Source organism: Canis lupus, chromosome 26 (genome assembly GCF_003254725.2).
Source record: "Canis lupus dingo isolate Sandy chromosome 26, ASM325472v2, whole genome shotgun sequence".
NCBI lineage: Eukaryota > Metazoa > Chordata > Mammalia > Carnivora > Canidae > Canis > Canis lupus.
The window spans coordinates 7,371,935-7,391,694 of NC_064268.1; the positions used below are offsets into that span (position 1 = coordinate 7,371,935).

General features: G+C 41.8%; 1 protein-coding gene across 25 annotated transcripts in view; it reads left to right on the plus strand.

The window, feature by feature from the left end:
- The window catches only part of CLIP1 (CAP-Gly domain containing linker protein 1), a 123,943-nt gene that overhangs the window by 83,649 nt on the left and 20,534 nt on the right, over window positions 1–19,760 (plus strand). For 19 of the 25 annotated variants that reach the window (XR_007406128.1, XM_049101725.1, XM_049101736.1 and 16 more), the window contains 5 exons: window positions 593–2,860; window positions 4,055–4,171; window positions 6,225–6,331; window positions 8,488–8,580; window positions 12,394–12,514. Coding sequence is in view for 24 of the 25 variants with exons in the window: in XM_049101725.1 (XP_048957682.1) it covers window positions 593–2,860; window positions 4,055–4,171; window positions 6,225–6,331; window positions 8,488–8,580; window positions 12,394–12,514 (2,706 nt within the window). In the remaining variant the exon portion in view is untranslated. The remainder of the gene's footprint in view (window positions 1–592; window positions 2,861–4,054; window positions 4,172–6,224; window positions 6,332–8,487; window positions 8,581–12,393; window positions 12,515–19,760) is intronic. The other 6 variants (XM_049101744.1, XM_049101745.1, XM_049101746.1 and 3 more) reach the window with 3 other exon arrangements.

The window sequence follows — 19,760 nt, forward strand, 5'->3', positions numbered from 1 at the left end:
TCTCTGGATTGTATTTTTTAAAATTCTTCTCTGAATTCTTCCAACAATAGAAATAATGGGGAAGTTGGAAGGGCAGAAAAGAATCTCATCCCCTGATATCAAAGTCAAAAGACTGTTTTTACCTCATAGGTACCACTCAGGGATGATTTCAAAAGTGTTGCAAAGATAAACCAGTGGGTAGACTAGCACTTGGCAACACTAAACCTGCTTTGTATTAACCTTTTGTGGGCTCTTTCTTTTTTCTTTTTAAATTAATTAATTAATTAATTTATTTATTTATTTATGATAGAGAGAGAGACATAGGCAGAGGGAGAAGCAGGCTCCATGCACTGGGAGCCCGACGTAGGATTCGATCCCGGGTCTCCAGGATCACGCCCTGGGCCAAAGGCAGGCGCCAAACTGCTGCGCCACCCAGGGATCCTGTGGGCTCTTTTTATCTAGGTTTCCCCTCTTGTTATCTAGATAGTTTCTATGACAGTTACTGTTAAAAAAATTTCAAACTTTTATGATTTAGGTTACATTAAGTTATTTGGGCTCGCATTTGTCTGCTTGACTTCATTGTTTCCATTCTTTCCATCTTTTGTTTCTGTAGTCGCTAACTTATTTGTTAACATCAGCCAAAAAAGAAATTGAACTAATGTCAGAAGAGCTGAGGGGTCTGAAATCAGAGAAGCAGCTTCTTGCACAGGAGGGGAATGCTTTAAAGTTAGAAAAAGGTTCACTTTTATCAAAGCTGGTAGAGGTGGAGGCCAAAATAACTTTACTTCAGGAAGATCAACAGAAACTGTGGTTGGTAAATGAAACTCTTCATTTAGAAAAAGAGAAAGCCTTAGAAGAAAAGCAAGATGCTGAAAAGCTTCATCAGCAGGAACAGCTCCATAAAGAAGCTTTGGTGGTTGAGAGAGAGCAATTACTACGAGAAGTCAATATTGCACAGGCAGAACTTTTGAAGATCAGTAAGGAAAATGACTCTTTGCAGCTTTCCAGAGCAAGCTTGCAGGCACTCGTAGAAGAGCTCCACCTTAGCAAAGATACTTTGATTGCTGAGTCTAAGAAAGATCAGGAAGAAAAAGATCACCTGGAGGATCATATCAAGAAGCTCGTTACTGAAAATCTTGCCTTGGCTAAAGATAAAGATGAAATTATTCAGAAGCTCCAGAGCTCTTATGAGGAACTAGTCAAAGATCAGAAAACCTTGGTGCAGGAGATTGAAGATCTCACGACTGAGAAAAAGTCAGCTTTGGAGAAGCAGTCAGGTCTTGATAACATGTGCATAGCCTTGAAAGTGGAAAGAGAAAATCTTCTCCAAAGCAGCAAAGATCTGCAGTTTGAGAAGGACATGCTTCTTCAAGATCGAGAAAAGCTGAGTGCCAGCTTGGAGGCTGCCATCCAGATCAAGCAGCTGCTCAGCACGGAAGCCAGTGGGCTCCGCACACAGCTGGACGATGCCCAGCGGGCTCTGAGAAAGGATGAGCTGGAGATGAGGCAGCTTCAGGCTACAAATACCAGCCTCAGCAAGCTCCTGGAAGAAATCAAGACCAGTCGGGAGATCACAGACTCAGAGTGCATCCAGCTTCTGCATGAAAAAGAAACCTTGGCTTCATCCGAGAGAAGACTCTTGGCTGAAAAAGAAGAACTTCTAAGTGAAAACAGACTTGTCACTGAAAAACTGAAGAAATGCTCAGAAGAGGCCACCCAAATCGAAGTGAGCCTGAACGAGAAGATCACTTACCTGATTTCTGAGAAGGAGGTGGTATGTCAGAAAATTGCAAAACTCAAAAAGCAGCATGACAGTCTCTTGAAAGAAAAGTCGGTCTTGGAAATGCAAAATGGAGATTTGCTTGCAGAAAGAGAGAATTCCATGAAAACCATGGGAGACCTCAAACGGAAATATGATCAGGAGTCTGCCAACAGAAGAATCATCGTGCACGAGAAGATGAAACTCCTCGGTAATCTCGACACTCTGAAGAAGGAGCTTCAGGAGAGGAAAAGGGAAAACCAGGAGCTGGCGGCCACCAAGTGTGATCTCTCTCTGATGTTGAAAGAGGCTCAAAATGCCAAGAAGAGTCTAGAAAAAGAGCACACGAGCATCCTGCAAGCAAAGGAGAGTCTGAATGCTGAACTTCAGACTTGCTGTTCGGAAAAGAGCATCTTGCTACGGGATGGGCTGAGCCTGCAAGAAGAGTGTCAGAGACTAAACGAGGAGATCCACACAATACAGCAGTCCTTCATCCTGGAAAAAGAAGCCAGAGCACAGGAAAACGAGTCCTCCCTGTATGAAAACAATAAACTTCACGGGAGGGTGGTGCTCCTAGAGCAGGAGCTGGAAGAATTAAGAGGGTGTACGAAGCAGCTGCAGTCTGAAAAGTTTGCACTCGTCCAAGAGAAGACCAAGTCTGAGCAGAAAGTGGTAGAGATAATTAAGGAGAAGGAACTCTTGAGTGCAGAAACGGCCCAGCTTGCTGCCAATATAGAGACTCTAAAGAGTGATTTTGCCACCTTGTCCAAGTCCAAGTTAGAGCTGCAGGAGCTGCACAGCTACCTCACCAAGATCTTGGATGACCTCCGGCTGAAGCATGAGATGACTCTGGCTGATCGCATCAGGGTGGTGCAGGACAACAAGAACCTCTTGGCCGAGAAGAGAGACATGATGCTGACGAAGGAGGAGCTCCTGAAGGAGAAGGAGAAGCTGGCAGAAAGCTACTTCATCCTTCAGAAAGAGATTAGCCAATTGGCCAAAACCAACAGCCATATCTCAGCCAACCTCCTAGAATCTCAAAATGAAAACCGTATTTTGAGGAAAGACAAGAGCAAGCTCACTCTTAAAATTAGAGAGCTCGAGACTCTTCAGTCATTTACGGTAAAACGGGAGGGTCAGGGACCAGACCTGGACTACTAACCCTGTGTACTAACTTCCCAGCGCCCCGGGGGCTTAGGGTCTTGTCTTCTTTGTGGCCACCTGAGGAAATGCACCCGCCCCAACACACTTTTGCAGTTGCTCATGTGTCTCAAGCTCATGTGTTTGTTCCCACCTGAAGGGGCAGTTCTTTACTAAATCTCTAATTGCAGTTGTCTTTCCCTGTTGGAAAGAATTGTAAACTGTGAATAAAAAGGATATATGTTTTAACTTAAGGAGACCTTTTCTTCAAAAAGTCAGCTGTGGTTCTTAAAGGATTAAGAACAAGAGTAAAATGGGCACATTGTGAAACATAGTATCTTCTGTTTGACTTTTAACTATTTCCTTGTGTCTATCCATTTGGAGTTGGAATACTCCAGTGAGCTCTCCATGGCTGGTGGTGGGGAAGGCATAAGGCAGAATTTCCATAAGTTTTGTTAGACAACATGAAATTATAAGCAAGTGCCTAAGAATGTTTTATTTTTTATGAAAAACAAGAAATAAACACAAAATTTTATTTCTTATAATTATTTTTATATTTTATCAGCTAAGGTTTTGTGTCCATATGCACATTATCTTTTTTATTCACAGCCATGTTTATATTCATTACCCCAGCTTCCTTCATAGACTTTTCCATTTAATGCTTCTCATTAAACACTTGAGCCTTATGTTAATAATTGCCCAAATAATTTTTATTTTTACTTGAGAAATTACCAACCTAAATGACAAGTGATTTCAAAAGCCCCAAATCTGAAATAGCAAAGAATAGTATTTCAAACATACGGCAATAAATATGCTTAAGGGAAAATTCAGCTACGTAAGGATGTTGCTGTTTATTATCACTGAATGTTTCTCTCAAATATAGGTCAGAATGATGGGCGTGACAGTATAACTTTGGAGCTTAGAAGACAGGTTTAGAAGGGTCTGAAAATACACAGATGGTATATTGCAGTTGGCTTGTTTGAAGAATGGCATGGAAAGGGTCTGTAACTCTCTTCCCCTTTCACGTCTGTCTGTTTGCCTTGGCATCGGATTGGTGACTGGCCCTTAACCTTAACCACACAGACAGTGAGGGCTGCCCGAGCAGCACAGCCTGAGCATCCCCAGCAGGCTTGCTCAGGTCTGCCCTCATTTCTCACAGTGCTTTTTTATATTCAGGCTGCTCAAACGGCAGAAGACGCCATGCAGATAATGGAACAGATGACCAAAGAGAAGAGCGAAACTCTGGCCTCCTTGGAGGATACCAAGCAAACAAATGAAAAACTACAGAATGAAGTAATCAGATTTAAATGGCTTTTTGTACAAAGGACAGCTTATCGACTTCATGGAATGCTTGATCAGTAACTCGGGATTGTTTATTTTTTGAAGTATGGCCTCATGCAGGTTGGATCTGTGTTAGTGGAGTCGAATGTACACCAGGAGCACAATAATATTAAATAAAGTGTATTACTTCATTATTCACTTAGTGGGATCAACGTTTAAAAAAGTGAGGGGAAAACCTGATAGTGTGGCTTTGTGGTAACTTCAGTGATGGAATTGATGAGAGAGGTACTCATGACACTCTCTTGTTTTTGTATCTTTTATCTTAAATCACACACGTTTTTTTTCCCTCAACTCTTTCCCAGCATGAGCCACTAAATTCCACCTCTCAGCTCTGAGTTTGACATAGACCTTTTCTTGGCCTCATTCAGCCCTGGTTGGTTCCCTTCTGTGTCCTCTCCAATCAGCCACTTCTAGGTCTCAGACTGGTGGCATCGAGATCACTTTGATTCTTTCCAAAGGAGTGTATTTCTCATTCCTGGACCCATTTTTTATTCCCCTGCTCCCCACTCCCAGCTCCTCCAACCCTTTATTCTTTGGGAAGCAGTTACCTCTCAACCCTAAGCAGATTGATTCACCAGAGTAGATACGTGAAGTTCCATAGAACTTCAGATACTTTTAAAAGGGATGGTCAGGTGAGACATTAAGGACTCAAAGCAGGGGAAGGGCTAGCCACATTGAATAGCTGCTTCATAGAGGCTAGACCTCATTACGGAAGATCAGAGATGGAGATCTGGAAAGATATGCACATTTTGAGATAATTATAGGGTGAATAAAACTAGATATAGAAGAAGGTACATTTATAAAATTGATAGTCCTGAGAGAAGAAGAAAAAGCATTAAAAAAAGATAATCACAGAAGCTAAATAAGAAGATTTTAGGAATATATTTAATTTTTGAGGATAGAATCAGGGAGAATTGTGTTTTCAAGACACAGCCTTTGGTGTACTTGTCACAACCAGAATACAAGACTGGATGAATAATTTTTTGGGACCCATTGCAATACTTGGTTTTTCTTGCTCTGTGAATCTGGAATTCCAGATTCCTCTGTTGAGTTGTAGAGGGCATTAAAAGGAATATCATGATGCTAAGACTATCAAGGCACTGTCTAGGACTCCTGACTGGTGGCATGTAATGTGGCAAAGGTATCTCTGACTGTAGGGGATGACTACCCAAGTCCCAGGAAGCCACCGTGGCATCAGAAAACATACCCTGGGCAATGATGGCTCGGAATGAGCTCCCTATCCTTGCTAGAGGCTCCTCCCCTAGAACTCCTGTCACCTGCCAGAGCCTGTATAGTTGGTCATATCCTCACTCATCTCAGGAACATGTCCAGTTTTCCCACCAGGGCCAGGCCCTGAGCTGGCTGCATTCCCTGTGGGCCCGTGATAGGGCTGGACGAATGTGAGTGCTTTTCTGCCTCACTGCATGGCTTTCTCCTTTTCAGATCCAAGTTAAGATGGATAACCAAATATTCTCCTACCTACAGATACTTGATTCAAAAAATTCTTATAGTCAGAACGCCGCCCATTTGGTACTAAAGTTGACAAATACATCCAAAATTACTAATCTGTAGGAAAGGAAAGGGATTTTTGTTTTTATTACAAAGAGTAATTCTTGCTGATGTCATGCCTTTGGAACTTATTTCTTGTGGGCTTTTTTTGTTGTTTTAAGAGGGGTCATACTTGAATAGTAGGTTCAATCGTAAATATTGAGAATTGTACACGAAATGAAAGCAAACTTTTGTTGTAATCCACGTAGCAATTTAGTTTGACAGTTTGGCCGGGTGTACAGGAAATGTCTGACTAAATATAAGGGGGAGGTTTGCAGTTTGTAATAGATGTGGTTGTTTGTCATCTCCTCACCTGGTGACTTTTTCTGTGTTTTTTTTTTTTTTCAAGTGACTAATTTCGTCTTTTTAGTGCCCATTTGCATGAATAATTTGTCTATCCAGTCATGTCCCTGGAAAATGAAATCATTTCATTCAGTTTTTTTTCTTGGTCTTTAAGTTAGATACACTTAAGGAAAACAACTTGAAGAACGTGGAAGAGCTGAACAAATCAAAAGAACTTCTGACGGTAGAGAACCAAAAAATGGAAGAGTTTAGGAAAGAAATGTAAGTTCATCTCCTTTGAGATAAACTATGGGACTTAATATTGCAAAAGTGAAAATGATACTAGTTATTTTAAAAAATAGCTTGACAAGTACTTAAAGTAATGCTCCCAGCACGCCTGAGATGTAACTTACCTGTAGCCACTTACCTGTTAGGTAGCTAAGTCACACCGATAGCTGGATTAAAGGATCAAAGCAAAATGTGTGCTGGCTGACAAGTAAAGATGTTTGGGATTGGAATATGACTTGATGAATAAAATACAAGAGGAATGAGAGTTTTTTTCTAAAGCACCATGCATTTTTTTTTAAATATTTTTATTTATTTATTCATGAGAGACAGAAAGAAGCAGAGACAGGCAGAGGGAGAAGCAGGCTCCCTGTGGAGAGCCCAATGCAGGACTCGATCCCAGGACCCTAGGATCAACCACTGAGCCACCCAGGCACACCAAGCAGTGTGCTTTAAAGGATCTGAAACCTCAGACCCTTTATTAATCTCTCAACGCCCTTCCTGTAGCGAGAAAGAAAACCTGTCACTCTCAAGCATATTAATAATCTTGATTTTTAAGAGGAATCAAACTTCTTGGTATGGAAACAAGATGAAAGAACTCTGGAAGAATCTTTTCTTTTTTTTTAAAGATTTTATTTATTGGGGATCCCTGGGTGGCTCAGCGGTTAGTGCCTGCCTTCGGCCTGGGGCGTGATCCTGGGGTCCCAGGATCGAGTCCCACATCAAGCTCCCTGCATGGAGCCTGCTTCTCCCTCTGTCTGTGTCTCTGCCTCTCTCTCTGTGTGACTATCATAAATAAATAAAAATTTTTAAAAAAGATTTTATTTATTTATTCATGAGAGACCCACAGAGAGAGAGAGGCAGAGACACAGGCAGAGGGAGAAGTAGGCTCCATGCAGGGGGCCCAACATGGGACTTGATCCCTGGTCTCCGGGATCAGGCCTGGGACTGAAAGTGGCGCTAAACCGCTGAGCCACCTGGGCTGCCCTGGAAGAATCTTTGTAATGGAGGTTAACCACCAGTCTGCTACATCAGTTTCAGGTGGACAGGCTGGCCATGTTTCCTTTGTCAGCACCACCTCCAAATCCTTGCCTTTCAAGTCTGATACTCATAGTTATTGCTGTTTATCTGGCATTTTAAATGATAGTTTCAGTGTAGATTTCATTTACTCTTCAGAGAGCTGTACCATACCAACTGTGTGAACCTCAACATTTAAAGCCAGTTAATGACGTAAACGTTTGAGTGTGTCTTCCATGCTAGGAAGGATACAAGGATGGATTTATAAGGCTCCTGCCCTTCCAGGGCTTAAATTATTTACTTCTAGTTCTGATCAAACAGAAGCATCAGTTCCAAGTCACCATCCTCAATACGATTTTTTTTTTCTTTTCTTAATACAATTTGTTGATCAAGCTTGGACTAAACCTACTACATGTTGGTTTCTAAGAGTTCCTAAAATCCCCCAAGAAAGAATCTCATCTGAGTGATTCAGGTGGCAAGCGATTAATCCTTTCCTCAGTCATAGTTCGTGTTTTTGTATTTAATTTTTATTTAAATTCCAGTTAGTTATATACAGTGTAATGTTAGTTTCAGCGGTACAGTGTAGTGATTCAGCACTTCTGTACCTCAGTCTTAGTTTCAATGATACTTGATACTTTTCTAGACGATGTTTATTTTATTTTTTTAAATTTTTATTTATTTATGATAGTCACAGAGAGAGAGAGAGAGAAAGAGAGAGAGAGAGAGGAGCAGAGACATAGGCAGAGGGAGAAGCAGGCTCCATGCACCGGGAGCCTGACGTGGGATTTGATCCCGGGTCTCCAGGATCGCGCCCTGGGCCAAAGGCAGGCGCTAAACCGCTGCGCCACCCAGGGATCCCCTAGACGATGTTTAGACAGATCCCACTACTTCTGTTCACATACACAGATTTCTCAGTTTATAGTTGTGCTCGTGGACATCAGGAAGAGCTTGCATTTCTTGGCCTTCTTAAGCTACATCACAGAGAGAGAAAGGTCACATGATGGGAAACAGAGACACCATCAGCTCCAAGAGGGTAGCCCCAGGTCCGGTTTGGGAATCTCCCCTGTGATACAAGTAATTAGGCTGACCTAGAGAGTTTGGAGCACTGTTGACTTTAGTTCATTTGTGTCACACAGGCAGCTGGTGAGGGAGGATCTGAGGAGCAGAAGATTCCTTAACCAACCTCCCACTGCCATAATCCCACCTTTGAGCTCTCTGGGCCATACTAGGTAATGGAGGGGCAGGGCCAGCATGGACCTAGCCAAGAGAGTTCTTGGGACTTTGATAAAACTCTTTCCTACAGGATTATTCAGGAGTCTCTCGTAATGGTCATTGCATCAGTCTAGTATTAAAGCATCCACCGTCCCTATTAGATCTCTGTGTCATGTCACCCACTTCCAATTAGTATGGGGTGGTTTTACCTCTGTTACGAGAATGTTTTGTGCTTTTCTTTGAATGATTCCATTGAACAATAAAAGCTTAGCCTCCTGGCTATGGACACAGAGGATCATGAGCAAAAGACTGTGGCCCATGCCGCTGCCTCTCTAATCTTGGCCTGTCCTACTCCCTGGAGCCATTGTCCCCGCATCTCTGACCACCAAGGAGGGGAGTAGCTTGGCTGAGGAGGAGTCAGGACCATCAGGCAGACAGCCTGTGCTGCTTTTGCTTCTCCACCTTTTTTCTGGCCTACCAGGCCTGGGGGAATCACCCCTTCTGTTGGTAATCTGGCACACCGTGGCTAGGGTTCTTTAGCAGGAGGGCAGAGCAGTAGGAGACACCAGGGACAGGCTTCAGAAGCTGGTGGAGGGAGTAGGAGGAGTAGGTTGAAAGCCCCTGCCCCCAGTGACTCTGTTCCCTGCCCTAGACTTGGCCACATTTCAGGGACCATCTAAAATAAATATACTACATAATGGGAATGGGGATCATGCTTCTCAAAAAAAAAAAAGGCAGGGGGGCAGTCATTTTACCATTCTTTCATTCCTCAGGACTCAAAGCTAGAGAATGAGCTGCTGATTTTCTCTGTGGTTCAGCATGTATATGGGGCACTCTGTGTCCTTTAGAACTTCCCTGGTATCTCCCCTAGGTTGACAGGATTTCAATTCCTGGAGGAAAATGGACACCAGTTTAGACACTGGAGTTCTAACTGGAACTACCTCCTACGGAATATTGCCCTTGGTGCTGGAAACCAGAGCTTGTAGCTAAGTGTTCTTTCTATGCTATTTACTAGACTGATTTTAGAAAAACTTGGTTTAGGTTAGCCAGCTCCTATTATCAGATGGAGTGAGGAAATAAAATGTTTTCTCTCTGACATATAATTTTGAATATTAGGGAAAATGATATAAGTAGCTTAATTATTGTATTTAGTCACCTGGCACAGTAATAAATCTAGTATAGATTTAGCATGGCAATTAATAGATTTATAATAGGCTTATAAGTACAGTGTTTGCAAGTCAATGTGAACAATATGTATTTGCCTCTCCATTTGTGTGTTTTTTTTTAAGATTTTATTTATTCATTCATGAGAGACAGAGAGAGGCAGAGATATAGGTAGAGGGAGAAGCAGGCTCCCTGCACGGAACCTGATGTGGGGCTTAATCCCAGGACCCTGGGATCGTGCCCTGAACCAAAGGCAGATGCTTAATCACTGAGCCACCCAGGTGCCCCTCCCTCTCAGTTTTTTTTTTTAATTTTTATTTATTTATGATAGTCACACAGAGAGAGAGAGAGAGGCAGAGACACAGGCAGAGGGAGAAGCAGGCTCCATGCACCGGGAGCCCGATGTGGGATTCGATCCCGGGTCTCCAGGATCGCGCCCCAAGCCAAAGGCAGGCGCCAAACCGCTGCGCCACCCAGGGATCCCATCCCTCTCAGTTTTAAAACTGAGATAGTCTTCTGTCATGTAGAAAGAAAGGTAGCTTTAAAAATTGTTAGAAATACTTGTAGGTATTTTCAGTATTATTCCCTAGAGTATTTCTGGAAATTGAGCTGTGAGAGCCTCCTCTATGAAATGCATGTACCCTGCTACACTCTAAAGAAAAATGGAAAGGTGTTTCTATATTCGAATCACGAGTGAGGTCCATCACCAGTTTTAACTCCAGTTCTCTTGCTTCTACAACTTACTGGCTTTATGATTTGGGGAAAATCTCTTACTTCCCTGAGCTTCAGTTTTCTCATCTTTAAAATATAAATAATATTGGCCTCATTGGGGTTTGAGGACTGACTGAGAAAATGTTCATGAAAGCATTTTATCGATTTTACATTGAACAAATATTGCTTTTTTAGATCAATACTTTAGGACATTTTGAAATTTCTTTGACTCATTTTAATTTTCTTTAGTGTGGGCCTTTAATTAATTAATTAATTTATTTATTTATTAAATTTTTTTTAGCATGGGCCTTTAATAGAAACCACGGATTTAAAAAGCCATTAAGGGGTGCCTGGGTGGCTCAGTCAGTTAGGCATCCAACTTTTAATCTCAGCTCAGGTCTTGATCTCAAGGTCATGAGTTCAAAACCTGCACTGGGCTCCATGCATGGTATGGAGCTTACTTAATAATAATAATAATAATAATAATAATAATAATAATAAACCATTAAAAGATGAAAATCTTTAAGAGACCAAGAGCAGTCACCAACATATCACTGACAGGCTACTCAGATGCTGAGACCAAATAGCTCCTAAGGAAGACAGTGACCACCTAGGAATAAAAGATTTGACTTACGATGATTTCATCCTAAGTAAAATCTTCAGATTTGTCAAGAATTGATGGACTTTGGCCAGAAGGTGAACTTGAGCTGTAGTTGTAGAGTGTGTATGTGTGTGTGTTTGTGTGTGTGTGTGTATCCATAATTAAAATCAACCCTCCTAGCTTTTGAATGACTGGAAGCAAAGATTACTTCTCTGTTTTTCTTCACTTGCTAAGTAGATGTCTCTGTAAAACACCTAATTTAACGTGCTAGCAGAATTTCTGTGTAGATTTCTTCCCCTAAATCTTACCCCAGTATGCATATTATAGGTGGATGGAGAATTAAAACTCAAACTGAAGATGCCAGGCATTGCCACCCATTAGACAATTGAAGTTAAAAATAGATATGTTCCTGCATCAGCAGATGGATTCATACCCAGAGGACTTGATTCAGGATTCAGCCATGTATGACAGCTTCCTAAATGGAGTTGAGCCAACACAGACTTAAATCTCATAGTGGCATCAAAACCTTCTCTGACAGAAAACTAAAATCCAGTGATCAGATAAAGTATTTTCAATATCTATGTGTAAAGGATGAGAATTTGAGATGTGTATTTTGTATAATTTTAATTGTCAAGATGTTTAATAAGTGTACTTACCCTGTTCACATTCTGTATGCTGATGTTCATGATACAGGTCCGCAGGCTATCTTTTTATTTGCTACTTTTAATTACAACTCAGCATTGTGGAAAGAATACAGTCAAAATGAAACACCTGTTATGTAACTGGAAAGCCTCATTTCCTTTGGGCATTTCACCTCAAGAGGCGTCCTAAAAATATCTTCAAATTCACGCCAGCACTTGACTCTAACAGATACTGGCAAATGGGACCATTAGATTTTTATTTCTGCCAGAAAAAAAGCCAGATTATGGATCTGTGCAGTCAGAACAGAGTACCTTGGCTTTATCAGCATACTGGGTTTTAGCATAATTTTCTAGTGGAAATAGTCCTTAAAGATGAGAGGACTGACCATTTCGCTTGTCATTTATTTTACAGTAGCATTGCTCTTTGTATGGGGAATGTTGAGAAGTGGGTGAGTGTGGGTGGAGAGAGGGTGGGATGTAGTGTTTATCAGGCTTAAAAAAACCATGTAATGATTGTGGGTGGCAGTCCTCCTCCGGAGAGGTGAGAGCCATTCAGCCCCTTCGTCCAGAGATACTGTGGCCTCCTGTTGTTATAGATCCCATTGGGCACGTGACCCAGATATATTTTCCTCAGTGCTGTGGAGCTGGTTGTCTCCCACAGTTTCCTTGCCTGTCTTGTTTCTATGGTAACCCTGCACTCACTGTCCTTGCAGAGAAACCCTCAGGCAGGCATCAGCTCAGAAGTCCCAGCAGCTTTCGGCTTTGCAAGAAGAGAACGTGAAACTTGCTGAGGAGCTGGGGAGAACCAGGGACGAAGTCACGGGTCATCAGAAGGTCAGTGGGTCCGGGGTGGGGAAGGGTGGGCAGAGGTGAGGGGACGTGCCCAGCTCTGCCATGCTCCCATCTGCTGTTGTTGGCAGGATGCTCGGAGGCCCCTCCATGTGGTTGGCTCATTCCGAATTGGATTTCAAGTTGCCTGTGTGATGTCTCCTTGCTTTCAAGTGTGCTGCTGTAGGACTTAGGATAGGAGTTGACAGATTCTTTAAAAAAAAAAAAAAAAAAAAACCAAAAATCCCAGTAGCAACACAGGGAACTTGTAAGGAAGTGGAAAATAAGACCTCTGTTAGGCAATCTCATAGCAATGCATTTAAATAGAAAGGAACAATATCTTCTCCCTACTATTGCCTGGATTCCAAAATTACTTTTCTCCTAAGATTCTTTGTTTTTTTCTTTCATCAGAATTGGCTTGAAGGAATCAAATTCCCAGGATGAGGGTTTGGTGTGGGGGTTGGCAGCTGTTTTTAAATAGAACCCTCCTTTTCTTTAAAAAAAATTTTTTTAAAAGCATTTCCTAATGGAACTGTGTATGTCTGTGCAGTTGTGTGCGTTGACATGCGGTATGTCACCTGGAATGGGCTAACCACAACCGATTTGCTTCATACTTAAATCACAAAGATTTCTGATAAGTTTATTAAGTAGTGAAACAAAACTGATTTTAAAGAATGCTGTACGCTGCTTTTTATTCTTTCTTAGTTGAATCAAAGTGGTAAATTGTCAGTCACATCTGGCCTCAGCAGAATCTTAAAATGAGATTTTTAAGAGAATTTTACTGTGTGGTCATTAATTCTTGCTTTATACTTTAAGAGAATTTTTTTTCCCCCAGCATACTTTGCAAAGATTAATTCTCAGGATGGAGTCATTTGCAGGTAATTATATTGAGAACCCAATGACATGGTGCAGTTTGTGATGAAAACACTTTTTGGAGAGTTGATTTCCGATATTAAAGTATTAAAGTCTTCATTCAAAAAAAAAAAATCTTCATTCTAGCTTTCCATGATATTTCTCACGAAAGAAATGCCACATCTCTCCAGACTCCAGGATGGCAATGATGCTTTGGTGATATTAGCTCACGTTTACTGGCTCTTACACTGTGACAAGCACAAATAAATGATAGCTGTCCTATCATTTAATCTTTACAATAATTCTAGGAAATGGCTCACTCTGTCATTATTTCTACTTGTAAGAGAAGAAATAGGTACATAAAGATAGTAATTTGCTCACCCTCAGTCAGGGACTAGTGTCACGAAATGTTTGCCATCTTCTGATTTGGATCAGGGAAAGTTAACTTAAATAAAGCCTTATCCTTTGGGGAGAACCTGGAGTTCGTGAAAAATAGGAGCCCTTTGACCAGATGAGATCTTTTTTTTTTTTCTTGGCACAAACTAGAGCTTGTAGAGCACTGCTTAGTTCTCTCACTGTGTCTGTAAGTTCTTGAAAGAGAAGGATCTCTAAGAGGTGTCTCACCTGACTTCATGGAACATCTCTGGTAGAGCAGACTCCAGACGTGGGAGGAACACGGAGGGATCATCCTCTCCTCTCATGTTGCGACCTTAACTGGACGGTTGATTGTATTTCTTGCTTCTTCCGGTCACTCAGAACTGGAAAGCAGTGGAAGGGAGGCAACCTTCCTCTGGGATGGGAAGGCAGGGCTCCCTCCCTCCCATGCTCTTCTCTTGCATGTTGGCATTTGAATTGCCTTCCTTTTGAAAAGGTTTTGTCACTAGAAATTTGAAAGTCAGTGACTTCAAAGGGTGTTACAGAACAGCTCGTGCAAGGATCAAATAAGAAAAGTGACTTCTCTTTAAAGGACAGGTTGTGGGATCCCTGGGTGGCGCAGCGGTTTGGCGCCTGCCTTTGGCCCAGCGCGTGATCCTGGAGACCCGGGATCAAATCCCACATCGGGCTCCCGGTGCATGGAGCCTGCTTCTCCCTCTGCCTATGTCTCTGCCTCTCTCTCTCTCTCTCTCTCTCTCTCTCTACCTCTCTCTGTGACTATCATAAAAAAAAAAAAAAAAAATTTAAAGGACAGGTTGTTAGGCCCTTACTAGTTCTGTGTTTTATTCAGGAGAGAAAGGAGTATGAACTAGATAATAGGCTTCAATGGTAGAACTTGTTAACAATGATGTTGATTACCAAGGAGGATTATGGGTAATTCTTCCCCTGAAATAAACACAAATATAAATAAATACACACACATATATATAGTGTCTGTGTATATTTATTTCAAAAGAATGGAGAGAATCACCCATCTAAAATAATTTAGAAGCAACATTAGTCTACAGAAGACTGATTAATTCATTGGCTCTGTTACTCTTACTGTGTAATCTTCAGGAATTTAGAGTACGGCTTACTTCTGTAAAATCGCAAATTTCACTTTATTGTAGTCATGCCAAATTATTGACCAACTATGTTTAGAAATATACTACAGAGCCACCATGTTTGGCAGAAACTCTCTTTTTAAAAAAAGAGAATTTTAATTGTATTCCTACAGAAACATTACTTTCTATACTGAAGACAGTGGAGATGAAGTTGATAGGGCATGGGTAAATACCAACCCAGGACTTGAGTTCTATCCTGATTGCTTTATTTAGTGGCATTGTAATTCACGGAGCATTTATGGAGCTGATGGCTTTATCTGTTTCACAGAATCTTCACAGAATCTGTTTCACAGAGGACATGCCTCTGAGATAGGAAGATTATTTTGTAGACAAGGGGAGGCCCAAAAGTGGACCAATATGCCAAGGACACACAGGCATTGGAGCCAAAACCTGTACTAATGGCAGACTAACTCGGAAGCCTGTTTCCCTGCTCCTAGCTTATGCTGAGAATAAAACTTACTTTTACTTACTTCATAATTATTACTGTTAAGATGAAAAAAAAAGAAAAACTTGTGAGCTAGGAATGTAGCGGGTGGGGGTCAAGCAATTGAGAAATGCACTCTCAATTTTTTTTTTCTGCTTCAAATATTTATTTTGCTTAGAAAGCCCAAATCACTTGCATCTTCAGCATCTCACTGGGATTACTTCTTTCACAATGAGGGCTATTTGATTTCCTGTTTGTCAATTGGATGTGAGGTCATTTATTGAAATAAAAGAATCCCTGCCTCCTTGAGACAGTGATTTTATAGAACATACTCTCTTTTTATCAATTAAAGAAAATGTAGGATATTCTGATATTAGGAGGGGTGATCATGAGCAGGACTGGTTGGTCAAAGTTGAGGAGTGGTGTTCATTTCTGCTTTTTGATAGGAATTCTCGTCTGACTTGATTGACTAATGGGCATCGTGCACCCCCATGAAGAAGTATTCTAACAGTTGGAAGGACTCCTCTATTTGTTCCTAGTTCTCTGGAACAGAGCTGGCAAAGCCAGAAACAAAACCCACGTGTCTGCATTCTTTTTTGTCTGCTCTCCCCATCAGACATTCTCCTTTCCAAAGGGAATTGTGGAAGTTGCCTTTCCCAAGTGGAGTACTTATTTTAGGGGCACAGAGGAGCAAAATCCAGGGTCAGTTGGGACTGAGAGAGGCTTGATTTATCTAGCATCAACTGTGACAGAAATCTCTACAGACAGTCAACAGAGTGCCCTGTCTTTGAAAAAGGAATATATTAGATTGAACCATATGAAATTGCTTTTGTTTTGCAATTTCGTATTGTTCAGCCTCATGGTTAGCATAACTTACCTCTTCTTGATAACTGACAATTATGAAAATTGTCACATAATTGCCATTGTCTGTTGGCAGTACTTCACTTTCCTGCCTGATGGCCTGACTGGTTTCATGCTGCTTCAGGTTTTGTATGTGTAAATGCATGTAACAAACTTTACTGTTTTAGCCATTTTATAGTATATAATTCGGTGGCATTTGGCACATTCACCATGCAGTGCAGTCATCACCTCTGTCTAGTTCCAGAACATTTTCATCACCCCAAAAGGAGACCCTATGCCCATTGAAGTCGTTACTTGCCATCACTCCCTTCTCCTCACCCTGGCAAACCACTAATCTATTTTTTGTCTCTGTGGATTTGCCTGTTCTGGATGTTTCATACAAATGGACTCATAGGGACACCTGGATGGCTCAGTGGTTGAGCGTCTGCCTTTGGCTCAGGTCATGATCCTGGGGTCCTGAGATTGAGTCGTTCATCAGGCTCCCTGAAGGAAGCCTGCTTCTCCCTTCACCTATGTCTCTGCCTCTTCCTCTGTGTCATAAATAAATAAACGAACAAACAGACTCATAAAACATGTGACCTTTTGTGACCAGCTTCTTTAATTCAGCATCATGTTTTCAGGGTTCTTCCGTGTTCTGGCAGGTGTCAGTGCTTGCCTCCTTTTCATGGCTGAATGGCATTTTATTGAGTGCATCACATTTTGTTTATGCATCTGCTCCAAGCGTTTTAGGGCTCCTTTCTCAATTCAGACCCTGATAAGGGTCCCTCCCAAAGTCTGTCTGCATCGCTGCCTGTAGCTGTGAAGCTTGATTGACACTTTGGATCTTCTGTGGGATGTGAAATCATCATTTTCTTAAATAGTGGTTCCTTTATTTTTTTATTTTTATTTTAGAGAGCACACACGTGTGTGAGTGCGGAGGAGAGAGGGGCAGAGGTAGAGAGAGACTCAGGTAGACTCCCTGCTAGACACCTCTTAAAAGTGGTTCTAAATCTTGCCATTCTGTTCATTCACATTTATAGCCCTGTCTTCTTTACTTCCAAACTTTTAAAAGGCATATTTTCTGCTTTTAATTTCACCTCCCGTTTTCTCCCCGATCCCTTGAAATCTGCTCCTTGCCACCACCAGTGTACTATTGAAATGACTCTTGCTTGAGTCATAGCTCACCTTATGATTGCACAAGTGCATGGCTTCCTTTCCATCCTCTGAATATTTGGCACTGCCACCTACATTTTTGACTTTCCTCCTTTGACACCTTCCATGCTGTTGGCTCATGTTTTTCCCATCACACCTGGTCAGCTGCCATTCACATGTCCACTTTGCCATCTCCTCTCCCCCTGTCCCCACATGGTAAATGTCTCCTCACCATCAGAGGCCCATCCTCCAGCCTCAGGGCTCCCTGCTTCCTGCTCTGTGTTCATGTAGTAGTCTCTACAGCTCCCTGTCACACTCAGAATGCAGTGTTGTGGCTGTTGCTTATGCTTCTCCCCACACAGGCTGTGAGATGGTGGGAATCCCAGTGCATGGTACGTAGGTTTGAATGAATGAGCGAATGATTAAATGCACACCTCATTTTTAGCCAGGGCCTCAGGATATAGAAATCTTGACTACTCTTTCTACTTCTTCACATGATTTCAGTTACTTCCAGTGTCACAGTTTTGTTACAGAGTTGTGGTTACCAGAAACCTGGTCACCAAATGAGCAAAGTGTGTGCCTCTGTGTGGATAGCATCCAGTGCAAAATGAGGAAGGGTCATATAGCTTCAAGATTAATGGAAATGATACAGAGCATTATTTCCTATAAAACTAATCATCATAATATGAGTTTTCCTATAGAAATAGTCACCTTAAGTAGTTACTTTTGAAACGTCTGATAGATTATTTCCAAAGCCCACACGTATTCCCCCTTGTAAGGACTGCAGATACATTGTACTGTCACCATGGGAACAGTGCTGATTTCTCCCCCTAACCCCCTTCCCAGTTATTTGCAAAATGAGGTTACATTTTTGTTTGTAAAAACTGGACAGGGATTAGATCTCAATAACTGTACTTTATCAACACTTCTTTCTGACAGAGGTTATATTATAGCAAATGCAGTCTACAAAAAATTGGGACTACCATCTAGATTAATTTATGAATAATTGTCTGCAAATTTTTTAAGATTTATTTATTCATGAGACACACACACACACACATACACACACACAGAGGCACAGACACAGGCAGAAGGAGAAGCAGGCTCCATGCAGGGAGCCCGACGTGGGAATCAGTCCTGGGTCTCCAGGATCACACCCTGGGCTGAAGGCAGCGCTAAACCCCTGAGCCACCCCGGCTGCCCTGCAAATGTTAAATAAGCCTAGATTCACAGATAGGAATGTTTAGAAAGGGAAAACTATTTTTTAAGTAAACTCTACTGCCCAGCATGGGGCTCTAACACATGACCCCAAGATCAAGAGTTGCATGCTCTACCAACTGAACCTGCCAGGTGCCCCAAGGCAACACTTGTTTTTAACTTGTCATATTTTATTTTGGAAAACAGTGTACATTAGCCATTGTAATTTTAATCTGGGCTCGGAGACTTCCAGACAAGTAGGGCTGAGTGAAGCTGATCACAGAATCTTTCTTCTTCAATACCTAATGAAGAGAACACACTTTCCTGATTATTTTGGGGGGGGGGGGGTAGACTCTAGGAAAATCCAGTAAAGCCAATTGGCTTCATGCTGTAAATATTAAAATTGACAACCAAGAAAAGAAACAAGATTTTGGTTTGACTCTTGACGCTGTTCCCAGTAGTAAGAGAAAAGAAAATCCTGATTTTTTTTTTTTAAAGAGAGAACACATGAGAAGAAGGGATGAGGGGCAGAAGGAGAGGGAGAATCCCAAGTAGGCCCAATACCCAGCGCAGAGCTCGACATAGGGCTTGATCTCACAACCTCAAGATCATGACCTAAGCCAAAATCAAAAGTTGAATGCTCAACCAACTGAGCCACCCATGTGCCCCCAAATCCTGAGAATTTTTACTCTCCCATCCTTGTGCCAAATCCAGTTTAGGGAAAATGAGATTGAAGAGGTGAATGAATAGCCTGGAGAAAAGTCACAGAAGAATCTTTGAGACTAGAAGCCCTTTTTGACCATCTCAGGATTTTACTAGCAGCAGAAAGAATTGCTGATTGTCATTTTCCATAGCTAATCAGCAGAGTGGCTTAAGTAAAAAGGATGGTGGGGGAGAGTCCTATACATTCACAAGTGAGCAGTCCAGGTGAGTCCTCTACTTCAAGAATGTTCTCAGGGAACCTTGCCCTTTCTTTCTGCTCTGCTGCTACCCTTAGCACATACATGTCATTCTCTTGGTCACCAGGGCTCTTTTACCTCCAGTCATTGTGAAACTTTCCAGGAGGAAGTAGAGGAGGTATGAAGTGGGGAAAGGCAGGAAGGCCTTCTCTTTATATGGGTTTGTCTTTTAATTTGGAGAGGAAAATTCCTATCTCTGTAATAGTGTCGTGTAACCACCTCCAGCCATAAATGAGGCTGCATTCCCTTCTCTGTGAAGGGAAGGCAGCAGAGGAGGTGAGACTAGATGT